Genomic DNA, 13144 nt, shown 5'->3' on the forward strand with positions numbered 1-13144 from the left:
TACAAACTCTTCTTATACTAGAGAGCCAGATGTGGAACCACTAACTGCTTGGTGTTGATTGGCCAAAGAGGAGAACAATAGAAACAAACTGCTGCATGCTCCACCCCTCTGTAGCTCATCCCCCAGGTCATGCTCTATGCAACATTCTAGAAAGAAACTAAATGTTGCTAAATGTGAGATTGCTTTGTAAGCTTCATATTTAATTAATCTAAACTATATCCAATTATAATACATTGTTGTATGGACATAAGTACATCCTATTAGCATATGTGGACGTGAGTAAAATAAATGCAGGAGTCAGCATTAATCTCAAATAAGAGTCAAAGCATTTTTTTTTTCTGGGAGTTTTTCCATATGTGGTGCATAAAAACTGCTGGTTTATAATAAACCTTAAAACACCAAACACTCTCCACTGGGACTCCTACTGGAGACTTATATTCACAAATGATATGCTATGGAATGGATATTATGTACATGCAATGAGTATCTGGATAATATATGTCTAACAGTATTGAATAATATAAGTGGATATTAATTAATACAGCATCAGTCAAAGAGGATTGCTCTACATTCTTTCAGTAACATCAGAACCAAGTAGAACCAGCTCTGGTGAAGAAACAACTGCTCATACTGTGGTTTACATCATTACAAACAAACAGTTAGGCCTATTTGTTTTCCAAATCACAAACTGCCACCCACCCCCTAAATTAATGCAGACAGTCTTATACTACAGCATCTCCTGTACTATATTTTTTAAGTTGCAACGTAAGTTCAATTTGACAGTCTTCATAAATAGTAGGCACAATGTGAAGGCCTTCACATATTTTACGATGTCATATTTTATTTCTGATGACTGCACTCAATGTTTTTCAAATGCTAAATAATGAACAAACCCCACATTCTTACATGTTAAAATGTAAACAGGCTAAATGATGATGACTGATGCTTCAGTCACTATAGACAATGCATTCAAATGCAAAGTGTTAATGGTCACTTGTTGTCTGGCATTGGACAGATCACCTGCTAATGAATCACATTATGGATGAACTGAGACCAGTTTACACCTCTTTGACTCTGATGAGTTTCAGTAGTTTCAACTACAGAACTTGTGAAATATTAAAGGTGCTGTACAGGATATGTTTTGTTAAAATGGCTCTAGTAAATCATTGCTATATTGCTTGTTCAGTAACAGAGGTCTTCCCATGCCTCCATACCTACTTCACTAACATCATTATTACTATTTCATAATGTGAATTGTGTTAAAAGTACAATTGATCAACAGTAATATGAAGGGGGAATTACGGCTCTGTATATTTTAGAACATATTAGCTTTACTTTACTTATATACGATGTTACGCACCAATTAGTCTAGGGGTAAAGGGTATGCATAACATATAGAATGGACAGGAAAACCTCACTCAAAAGTTGAAAACACTTTACTTGTACTTCCGACATAAAAGGTACAAAATGTTTTTTTCTAAATACAATGGATACATGATGGAAGCTGAGAAGAGACCCAGAAGAAACTTGCAAAACAATTGACGGAACGCAGCGAAGCAGGCTGGAACCCAGGGCTAGTACCAGGGCCGGATTAACACCTCTTGAGGGCCCCTGGGCACTGAAGGTCGAAGGGCCCCCCTTCACATGCATGCGTAAATCTTTGTGCCTGCATTTTCGCTGTTTCAGGGCGGTTTTATGCCTATTCCGGTTCGCCTTTTTAAACACCATTTATTTCATTCGGATTCAGTGGAGCTAAAAAAAAAAAAAAAAAAAGGGCCCCATGGCACGTGCCCAAAGTGCCCAATATGGTAGATCTGGCCCTGGCTAGGGCACTATACTGGCCCTTGTTTATGTTTTTCTCACACCTTAAGCAATGCCCACAGTATCACATGGTACATGTTACTTACAGTACACATCTTATCTGAGGTGTGTAGATGTATGTGTAGAGACACATGTGGATCATTTGTTTGTTTTCTCTGATTGATCTCTCTTCCCCCTTGAGGAAGAGGAATAGAGGGGTCCCTTTTTCTTCCTGTCCTTTTTGTTTCTGTGAAACTAACGATAAGTCAGGAAAGATCAACCTGGAACTTCCTTCTCCCTCAATTCTTGAGTTTTCTCAATAAAAGCCGCAGGCTATACGAGAGCTTTCATTGTTATTGTTGTTATTCTTCCAGGGAAAGGAACTTCCGGATGGATGGATGGTTCCTGCCTGATGACTACAAAACAATGACTACAACATGACGTAACGATATCATACGATCCACCCCCGACCGTTCGACACGGCAAGGCCTGCTGACGCGAGTTTTACTGGGAGACGACGAGATAGGTGAGTTATTGTCCAATGATCAGGGTTACATGATCCTAATGTGAAAGAAGATATTCTAGGCTGTTACTGTATTGTATAGCCTATACTGTATATATGGACAATGAAACTCAGCTGGAAACATGTTTTATTTTGATGTAGTGTCATAATGAAACTGAAGGTTGCCGACCCCTGAAATGGAACATCACAGAACCCTGTTGTGTTGTTGTGATGGGGAGATATATAGGCACCCATTCCTCTGTCCCCCCGGCGTGTGTTCTGTTTATAGGCTTTCTGTGGACCCTCTGGGGCCCATCAATCAGAGTGCTGATTGATCACTTCCACCCTTTCCTTATTTCATTGACTGGCAGCCTGGGAGGTCTTTTTGTTATATACCGGTAACCGCTTTGAACTTCCTGGCGTGTGCGTGCGTGCGCGCGCATGAGTGTGGCCATTCGCGCGTGTGTGTGGGTGTGCGTGTGCGTGCACGGGTGTGTGTGTGTGTGTTATCTTACCAGAGTGATGTTGTAGAGATGTAGTGCACCATCTGAATGAATGGCAGAGGGTCCGACGTCGCTCCACAACTGTTACATACACACTACAAGTGTGTGTGCACGCACGCGCACACACACACACACACACACACACACAAATACGCTACGTAAGTATCTGTCATGTCAGTTTTAACCTATAGTCTCTTGTAGACAACTATTCCACAATTTCTGAATGCTATAGATTAGAACTACACCTCCTGCAATCCCAGAACGGAAGCTGTCCTCATTTCCCGTCACGAAAATATATAAATATATACATTTTATTTGAGAATTTCCATTTTTGCTAAGCAGCAAGCTATGTATGTTTAGATTTTTTTTTTTTTTTCTTCAAATAGGAGGAGGTGTCACATTAGCTTAATTATCGCTTGTTAATTCTCAGAGCTTCCGTTGCTCCAGACTGTATTGTAGAGCGAGGCAACAGTAAACCGGCTCGCAATACTGGTTTTAACCACCCAAGCCTAAATCTAAAATAGCACACCTGCGCCTAAATATAAACTCTTAATAGAATATTTATGTCAAAAGAACATAAATATTCTATTAGAATTTATTTTCAGCCTGAAGAGTGTGTGTGTGTGTGTGTGTGTGTGTGTGTGTGTGTGTGTGTGTGTGTGTGTGTGTGTGTGTGTGTGTGTGTGTGTGTGTGTGTGTGTGTGGGTGCGTGCGTGCGTGCGTGCGTGCGTGCGCGCGCGTGCGTGTGTGTGCGCGCGCGCGTACGCGTGTGCGTGCATGCGTAAATGGCTGCAGGAATTATTGCAGAAACTATAAAATTGATGAATAATTGAAAGGGGTTGAGGACCTTGGACAAATGCCTGTTCACCTTGTGTGTGTCTGCAGCGTGCATGCGTGTGTGTGTGTGTGTGTGTGTGTGTGTGTGTGTGTGTGTGTGTGTGCGTGCCGACTTTGAGAAATAATAGATACAGTGAGGAACCTGTTCCTGGAGAAATGTGTTTTGGTTCAAAAATATTTGTGGAGTAAATGACGCTTATGCATTCACACTGGCAGATACAAACGTATACAATATTTGTATCTTGGTGTCTCTGTAGCTGAAAATATGGAGGCCTATATTTCTACTTGTCAAACCGATCATAATGAATAAATGTGGTGCATCCTATTTACTGCACATTCAAATAGATGTATCTAGGCCTACAGTTAGGCTAATGATAACAAGTTCAGCGATGGGTCTCTTCTTCATGGCGTGCAGACTATGGGATGTCATAGGTTGTTGCTGTAGACAAGGCAGCCACACAGCAATCAGAAGTACTCGTGTGTGTGTGTGTGTGTGTGTGCTTGCATGCGTGCGTCTCACCTGTTCAAACAGCGTCATAGCAAACTTCTGGTGTGGTATACAGTGTTTAGCTGTACAGATGTCCTCTCTGCTCTCTGCACTGATGTGGAAGTGGATCCTCATCAGCAGGTTCTCCTAATGAAACACACACACACACACACACGATGAACGTGTGTGTGTGTGTGTGTGTGTGTGTGTGTGTGTGTGTGCGTGCGTGGGCGTGTGCGTGCTCTTGTTAATCTGATTGAGGGAACAGCATCTATATTTCATAGGAAGCTGCCCGATTCCCTGACTGAATACATTTACTGGCAATCGATCATACAAGCGACTCTCAGTCACACACACACACACACACACACTTTGCACGCACGCACATGCGCTAACTCAAAGTATGGACTTTTGGAGTATAGAAGAAAGAAAGAAAAAGAAAGACAGAGACTTAAAGGCGTATAGTTCGCCCAAATAATTACTTATCTTCTATCGATTACACTCCGCATGAAGCCTTGAGGAGATTTTTTTTTTTTGTGAAGTGAAATTAAAGTCACTGATGAATATTATTAGCATATTGAATACAGGGAAACAACTCTACGTAATGCAGTGTGTTACTGTATACTGAGTCCTCACCGTACCTTATTCAAAATACATTGAAGCACTTCATTGTTCAATGTGCCCTGTCACCCTCCCCCCTCCCACCCTCTCTCTCTCTCTCTCTCTCTCTCTCTCTCTCTCTCTCTCTCTCTCTCTCTCTCTCTCTCTCTTGACTGATTGCACCATCCCTTGTTAGCTGGGAAGCAATTATCTGTATCGATGGCTCCCTACCTAGATAAACGCAATCCATATAGCCTTTAAGCACACGCATGCATGCATGCTCACGCACACACACACGCACACACTCGCACACACACACTCGCACACACACACCGCAGGGGCATGTTCTAGACATATAGGCAACCTATAGGCAGTCAGTATAATACGTTTCGCGTTTCATCATTTCAAACCGCCAAAACGGTGTTTTGCACGCATGCTTGCTTTCTTCACCTGCATTGTGATTGACAACAAAATTAAATCTGTAATTTCCTGTGAAAGATGGTGATCTCGCCTCGGGTTGCCGGGATAGCCGCCAGTGACACCACCGGGACATACCGGCGCCACGTGACGGACTAATAGGAGATTATTCTCATCACGGTCCATGAGAGGCTCTTTGAGAATGTCAGGTGAAATGGGGTGTTTTTCCGTTTTAGGGGACAGCTCAAGACACCAGGCAACACTTCTCAGGAGTCTAGTCTATTAAGTATGCTCAACCCGTTTAACCCATTCTGACCTGAGATCAGATTCATACGAGGTTTCCACTAGTGGACACACACTGGTCTGATTAACCCATTCTGACCTGAGATCAGATTCTAAAAAAATGTCAGTCGTTCTTCGATTTTTCAAAAAAATAGCAGACCTACAAGCTCGTAGCGCGCCACTCGGTGGCGCGCTATGAGCTTGTAGATCTGCTATTTTTCAATAGCTAAAGCATAACATGATGCTAACACCAGAATGGGTTCCCGTTCAGAATGGGTTAATTCCCCATATCTGCGCATCCGTGCAGCACAGCTGCTACTGATTACAGAAATCCTCAGTTTTTTATCCCCCATTCAAGAGAACATCCAGACCGTGTATATTACTCGGTTTCAACTCAATCATCATCACGCTGAAAATATGTATCTGAAAACATTATAGGTATAGAAATAAGCCACTTAACAGTAAACTATCTGACTTTGTAAACAAACACACTCCATGCTTCTGCGTATAGCAGCATAGCTACCGTCCCATCGCCTGAAGGGATGCGACGCTCTGATTGGTTCAGAAACTATACAGACCGGTGTTTCATGTTGAAACACCGGTCTGAAACTTCAAAATAAAATGCTCACCATTTCCGTTTCCCTAAACCTTTAAGTAAAACAATTGTGTACTTTTTCCACCACTGCCGCTACTATGATGAAGTATATATACCTACTGTAAAGCAGTGGTTCCCAAAGTGGCGTCCGGGGACCCCCAGGGGTCCTTGAGAGAGTTACAGGGGGTCCCCCAGCTAAATGATAGTTTGGGTCTGTTAACTCTGAGAGTGTATACAAAGTTCCATTTGCACACTCTCAGCGTTAAATTATAACATTGAATGTTACAATATACTTTGGGGTCCCAGAAGTAGAAATGCCATTAACCCATTCTGACCGGGAACCCGTTTTGGTGTTCCAGCATCATGTTATGCTTTAGCTATTGAAAAATAGCAGATCTACAAGCTCATAGCGCGCCACCGAGTGGCGCGCTATGAGCTTGTAGGTCTGCTATTTTTGAAAAATAATCGAAGAACGACTGACATTTTTAAAATCTGATCTCAGGTCAGAATGGGTTCATCAGACCAGTGTGTGTCCAGTGGAAACCTCGTATGAATCTGATCTCAGGTCAGAATGGGTTAAATGGAGGTCCGTATAGCCTAATGCTTTCATAATCAGACTGAAATTAAAATGGTTGAGAATCACTGCTAGAGCCGTAAACCTCTTCTCTTATAGGCGGGTCCCTGGCATATCTTTTCTAACGGGGGTCCGCGGGTTGATGAGTGTCAATTTGGGGGTCCTTCCTTGACATGAAAAAGTTTGGGAACCACTGCTGTAAACAACAACAACAATCGAAGACCCACAGCGATCTTACAAAAACATCCCATTAGTTTTCGTTTGGTCTTCGTTCAATAAATCGGTTCTTGATTGATGCTGCTGCTGCTGTTTGTTTGCGGTCCTCGCTTGGGCGAAACGCACGCCATGCAGTCGAACTACACTACAAATTATTATACCAGAGACTGCAGCAAAGAAAAGGCCATGGAGTTCCAATTCATTCCAACAGTGCAGACAGAGGATCTGTCCTGTGACTGTCCTGTCCTGTCCGGTCCTGTCCTGTCCTGGACACATTGCAGCCTCCCACTGACCTTAACGCTAACAACCTGCTCTCTCTTCCATCTGTTTGTGCGTGCGTGCGTGCGTGCGTGCGTGCGTGCGTGCGTGCGTGCGTGCGTGCGTGCGTGCGTGCGTGCGTTGGTGTTTCCACCCATGTTACGTCAGAACCCCTATAGTCGCATTCTATCTCGCTCTAGCGAATGGCTCATCCTTCTGGTTCCTCTTGTTAAATCTGTGCTTTCAGCACTATATATATATATTGTTATTTGTTATATATATATATATATATTATAGTGCATGTGTTTCCTGCAGAACATCCTAAACTAAAACAATATCCCCTTATAGCATCTATTGGCCATTTTAGGAATTTACTTACAGTAAATAACTGATCGTTGTCAACATAATTGTCTTGCTGTGTTGTTAATATCCGGCATCATTGTAAATGAGGGTCTCCCTCAATGATCTCTCTGAGAGTCTCATGGAAAGGTTGAACGAGTGTGTGTGTGTGTGTGTGTGCGTGTGTGTGTGTGTGTGTGCGTGCGTGTGTGTGTGTGTGTGTGTGTGTGTGTGTGTGTGTGCGTGCGTGTGTGTGTGTGTGTGTGTGTGTGTGTGTGTGTGTGTGTGTGTGTGTGTGTGTGTGTGTGTGTGTGTGTGTGTGTGTGTGTGTGTGTGTGTGTGTGTGTGTGTGTGTGTGTGTGTGTGTGTGTGTGTGTGCGTGCGTGTGTGTGTGTGTGTGCGTGCGTGCGTGCGCGTGTGGTTGGTGACTCACGAAGCACTCTGCGGCGTCATCCATGATTCCCAGCTGAAAGCGCTGTTCGTCCTGGAAGGTCTTGGCCAGCGCGCTCCGCAAAGCATCCGACGGAAGCACGCGCTCACTGCTGAACTGGAACTGAGCAAAGATACTCTGCAAATGAACACACACACACAAACACACACAAACGCTGACTATGAGTTCTTCCACTTAACGCCGTTACAAATCGTCGCTGTGTCGGGCAGAAACCTCCTATCTCCAGATTCTAATTTATATATATATATATTTTTTACTACTTTATTTTTCGTAAATGAACGCCCTACTTGATCATACTATACGGCATCACACAAACGTGCCCAAGGAGGAGCCAGGGTTCAAACCGTCGACCCATGGATCATTGGACGACCTGCTCTATACCTCCTGAGCCACAGCCGCCCTGGGCAAACATCCATAGTCTATAAAATAAGTAACACACCTGTTGACATGGCAACAAACAATTATGTGTATACGTATATAAATACTGTACATATGCCGCGTCTGTCAGGTGGAAACCTCGTTATAAGTCCAAGACTGTTTTTTTTTTCCAGTACTCAAAGTCTCTCTCCGTCTCCCATCTGTACGTATATTCTGCGTAATCAACACAACATCAGCAGTTTAGTTTCTGACGACATTAGCGCTTCCCGTATCACACCATATGTTGTTGATCTCTCCTAAGTGGTTCTTTCTACCGCCCTGGATAATCTGACAACGTCGGGTACGACGCGTTCTCTCACAACAACACACAGTACAACAAACGGGCTATTGTTGCATTGTTGCATTGGGGCGTAACATTCCCGGCTCGCTTTGTTCCGGAACTCGAATCGTTCCAAAGTAGGTCGGAGCCCGTAAAGAAAATAAGTTAATAACGGTATGTGCATTATACATGAAACTCATGTGCCCCCAATAGAATATTATATAAACGTTTGTACTCCAAAAAGGGTCTCAGGCTGATTCAGCATCATTACATTATTGTGTTTGTCACAGTCTGTTCCACAGAAAACACAACAATATTGCTCAAAACAGCATAACACCAACAGCAAAGTACATAGGGTACCTTTTGCCTTTTCAAAGTTTCTGTATCTCTCGTCGTGACGATTGAGGGCATGATGATCAGTGTCATTTGCTATTGTGAGTGCTAAACATACGACGGCTTTATCGTTCGTATCAGAAAGTGTGGGTGTTGGGAAGGCCAATAATCTTATAGAGGCAATACTAAGAAGTCTGTTTTGGTTGGCTGATTGATTGATTGATTGATTGAAGTATTTATTTATTAACGGTTTGCAGAATTACAGTACATTTCAAGCACGACTCAATCTGTCAACTGTGAGTGGACGACCCAATAAAGCATTACACTTGTTTACAAGAGGGTCCACCTTTTTCAATTCATCATAAGATTTAATAGACTGTACAAATATACACTTCTATATTGCCAAAAGCAGGAAATGATCATTAGACATGGTCAGGTCAATACATGCATGGGAGGAGGATTTGAGGAAGGTCTCTTTCCTCTCAATAGCATGTTTCATAGGTTAGGCGGGCAGGGATTGTTAGGCGGGAGAATATTATAGGTCCCCAAATGGTTAGCAAAACCTGAGATGACTTTTTTATTTTATTTTAGTGTTGGCTATTAAAAAAAATGCAGATATACAAGCTCACTGCGTGTTCCATGCTGTGAGCTTATACAGTACATCTGCTATATAACCCATTCTGACCTGAGATCAGATTAATGCGAGGTTTCCACTGGACACACACTGGTCTGATTAACCCATTCTGACCCGAGATCAGATTCTAAAAAATGTCAGTCGTTTCTTCGATTTTTCAAAAATAGCAGACCTACAAGCTCGTAGCGCGCCACTCGGTGGCGCGCTATGAGCTTGTAGATCTGCTATTTTTCAATAGCTAAAGCATAACATGATGCAAACACCAAAATGGGTTCCCGGTCAGAATGGGTTAAAAAAAAAAGTTAAATCATGTTGAATTACAAAAACGAGAACCACTGATTTATATATCGGTCTCATGTCTTAACCCATTCTGAACGGGAACCCCTTTTGGTGTTTTAAGCATTATGTTAAACTTTATAGCTACTGATAAATAGCAGATCTACAAGCTCATAGTGCGGCACTGAGTGCCACCGCGCTACGAGCATTTACGGGAAAATGCGGCGCAAATCTTTGAATATATATATTCTTTCAGAGCGACCGTTTTTAACTTCTGGTGCGGGTCCCTGCGGAACAACATATTTTCAAATGGGGGTCAATGGCAGCCAATTTCATATATTTTTGGGGGTCCTTGACATGAAAATGTTTGAGAACGACTTGACACAGAAACATTTTGTAGAAACGTCCTCGGGTCTAACTGGGTTAATGGCTTAACCCATTCTGACCGGGAACCCGTTTTGGTGTTAGCATCATGTTATGCTTTAGCTATTGAAAAATAGCAGATCTACAAGCTCGTAGCGCGCCACCGAGTGGCGCGCTACGAGCTTGTAGGTCTGCTATTTTTGAAAAATCGAAGAGCGACTGACATAGAAGACATTTTTTTAATCTGATCTCAGGTCAGAATGAAAACTGTCAGGATGTAGAAGACATTCTTTTAATCTGATCTCAGGTCAGTGCCCGTGTTGACGACGGGCCATCGTTCTCTGATGATCCTCCACGTCCTTGAGGAATACGGGTGAACACTGAGTTACTCAAACTACTCTCTGTTCCTTTTGGGTCTAAAGAAGCAGCGAGACTTTGACAGGTCGGGAACAGCGCTGCGTGATGAGGCACTTTTTAACCCATTCTGACCTGAGATCAGATTCATACGAGGTTTCCACTGGACACACACTGGTCTGATTAACCCATTATGACCTGAGATCAGATTCTAAAAAATGTCAGTCGTTCTTCGATTTTTCAAAAATAGCAGACCTACAAGCTCGTAGCGCGCCACTCGGTGGCGCGCTATGAGCTTGTAGGTCTGCTATTTTTCAATAGCTAAAGCATAACATGATGCTAACACCAAAATGGGTTCCCGCCCAGAATGGATTAAATCCCCGGTTCTTTTTATATCCTCTTTTTGTCTGAAGCGATTTCCAAGCTTTCTTTTTTTTGTCTTGTGTTTTTTTTTTTATCCGGAAATGCTTGAAGTCTTCATTAGTTCTTTATTTTTTTGCTCCGTCGAGGTTGGGCGGAGAGGAGACAAGACGACGACAGGGGAGATGTCTTCTTCTGAGAGGCCCGTTGATGTTTTTTTATAGGCTCTGTGGTTTGTTTACTTTAATTACTCGCCTGTCTATAATCTCCACTCATACGGGTAAATACCAGCGTTACTGCGGAAGCAAAATCCACGGTAAACAAAGTGGACCTGAATAGGAAAAACAAAAAAAAAGACCCGGCCTTGCCTTGCTTTGCAGCAGAGCCTGGCCTCAATAACAGCCCTGCATGAATAATATATGGCATTTATAGTGCACTTTTTTGCCTTACAAAAAAAAACTCACACACACACACAGAGAGAGATCGCTGAGTGCTTTGTCGGAGCAAAAGAGAAACTAAATCAAAACACGGTCGAGGCATATCTGCAGATAAAGCCCAACGCTCTGACACTGTTCTTTGACATGCAGGTGTGCTGTTACTGTACATGTACTGTACTAGACATGCACTGTACTGTAGCTCGACGCGCTTCGTCCATAAAATGAGAATAAGAGAATGGAAAGGAAAAGGCTCTAGTTATTAATACGTTGACACTATCGGTTCCTTCACACGTGGAGCCGGGTTTTAAAAAATATATATATCACACGGACGGAGCTGGTATGTGGACTTCACTTTACGTCATAAGTGCTCTAAACCAGGGGTTCCCAAAGTGGGGTCCAAGCCAGGGTCCGCAAAGTCTTTTTTTGTCCTTCCTTTCTTTCCTTTTAGCCAGTGAATTATGGTATGTGTGATACCGTATGTGAGGGAGGCATACTGTAGTCCGACGGAGCATTGGTTCGAAGGAGCATTGGTCCGCGGTGCGCTGGGGGTCGGGAGAGGGTTGGGGTTAGGTTTAGGTGTGCTGCCCCGGGGGAGGTTAGGGTCGGGAGAGGGTTTGAGGTTAGGTTTAGGTGTGCTGCCCTGGAGGAGGTTAGGGTTAGGGAGAGGGTTGTGGTTAGGTTTAGGTGTGCTGCCCTGGGGGAGGTTAGGGTTGGGGTGAGGGTTTGAGGTTAGGTTTAGGTGTGCTGCCCTGGAGGAGGTTAGGGTTGGGGTGAGGGTTTGAGGTTAGGTTTAGGTGTGCTGCCCTGGAGGAGGTTAGGGTTAGAGTGAGGGTTTGAGGTTAGGTTTAGGTGTGCTGCTCTGGAGGAGGTTAGGGTTAGAGTGAGGGTTTGAGGTTAGGTTTAGGTGTGCTGCCCTGGAGGAGGTTAGGGTTAGAGTGAGGGTTTGAGGTTAGGTTTAGGTGTGCTGCCCTGGAGGAGGTTAGGGTTAGAGTGAGGGTTTGAGGTTAGGTTTAGGTGTGCTGCCCTGGAGGAGGTTAGGGTTGGAGTGAGGGTTTGAGGTTAGGTTTAGGTGTGCTGCCCTGGAGGAGGTTAGGGTTAGAGTGAGGGTTGGGGTTAGGTTTAGGTGTGCTGCCCTGGGGGAGGTTAGGGTTAGGGAGAGGGTTTGAGGTTAGGTTTAGGTGTGCTGCCCCGGGGGAGGTTAGGGTTAGGGAGAGGGTTGGGGTTAGGTTTAGGTGTGCTGCCCTGGAGGAGGTTAGGGTTAGAGTGAGGGTTTGAGGTTAGGTTTAGGTGTGCTGCCCTGGAGGAGGTTAGGGTTAGAGTCAGGGTTTGAGGTTAGGTTTAGGTGTGCTGCCCCGGGGGAGGTTAGGGTTGGGGAGAGGGTTGTGGTTAGGTTTAGGTGTGCTGCCCTGGAGGAGGTTAGGGTTAGGGCCGATTCATACTCCTATTTTACCGCTGTTTCGGCGCTGTAGTGCCGAAATGATTTCGGCTCGTCAGAAACTTTCAGTAGCACCGAAGAGCCGACTTTAGGACGGTACCCGCCCCCCCCTGAACCTCAAATGACGTCAAATTGTAGGCTCTACAGAGCCGAACCGAACTTTTATCCGGCTCTAAAATAGGAGTATGAATCGGCCCTTAGGGTGAAGGTTTGAGGTTAGGTTGTCGTTCGGACCAATGCTCCGTCAGACCAAACACATGAACCCGACATGTGAGTTTACCATAATCACAATAATCCTCAATCATATTCCATCATTCAAGGGCTAGAATTCAATGGATAGAAATGAAACAGACTCCATGCAGTCACTTTCAGTCAGAGTGCTCTCTGAGTGTCT

The 13144-nt window shown here is 44.0% G+C and overlaps 1 protein-coding gene across 4 annotated transcripts in view; it reads right to left on the reverse strand.

Moving 5' to 3' along the window:
* The window catches only part of LOC308332643 (uncharacterized protein), a 160420-nt gene that overhangs the window by 99790 nt on the left and 47486 nt on the right, over positions 1-13144 (reverse strand). For all 4 annotated transcript variants that reach the window (XR_013965729.1, XR_013965730.1, XM_080788649.1 and 1 more), the window contains exons 4-6: positions 7844-7978; positions 4163-4276; positions 2818-2900 (exon numbers count right to left, since the gene is read on the reverse strand). Coding sequence is in view for 2 of the 4 variants with exons in the window: in XM_080788649.1 (XP_080644775.1) it covers positions 2818-2900; positions 4163-4276; positions 7844-7978 (332 nt within the window). In the remaining 2 variants the exon portion in view is untranslated. The remainder of the gene's footprint in view (positions 1-2817; positions 2901-4162; positions 4277-7843; positions 7979-13144) is intronic.

Source organism: Protomyctophum bolini (genome assembly GCF_963924005.1).
Source record: "Protomyctophum bolini genome assembly, chromosome: 18".
Taxonomy (NCBI): Eukaryota; Metazoa; Chordata; class Actinopteri; order Myctophiformes; family Myctophidae; genus Protomyctophum; species Protomyctophum bolini.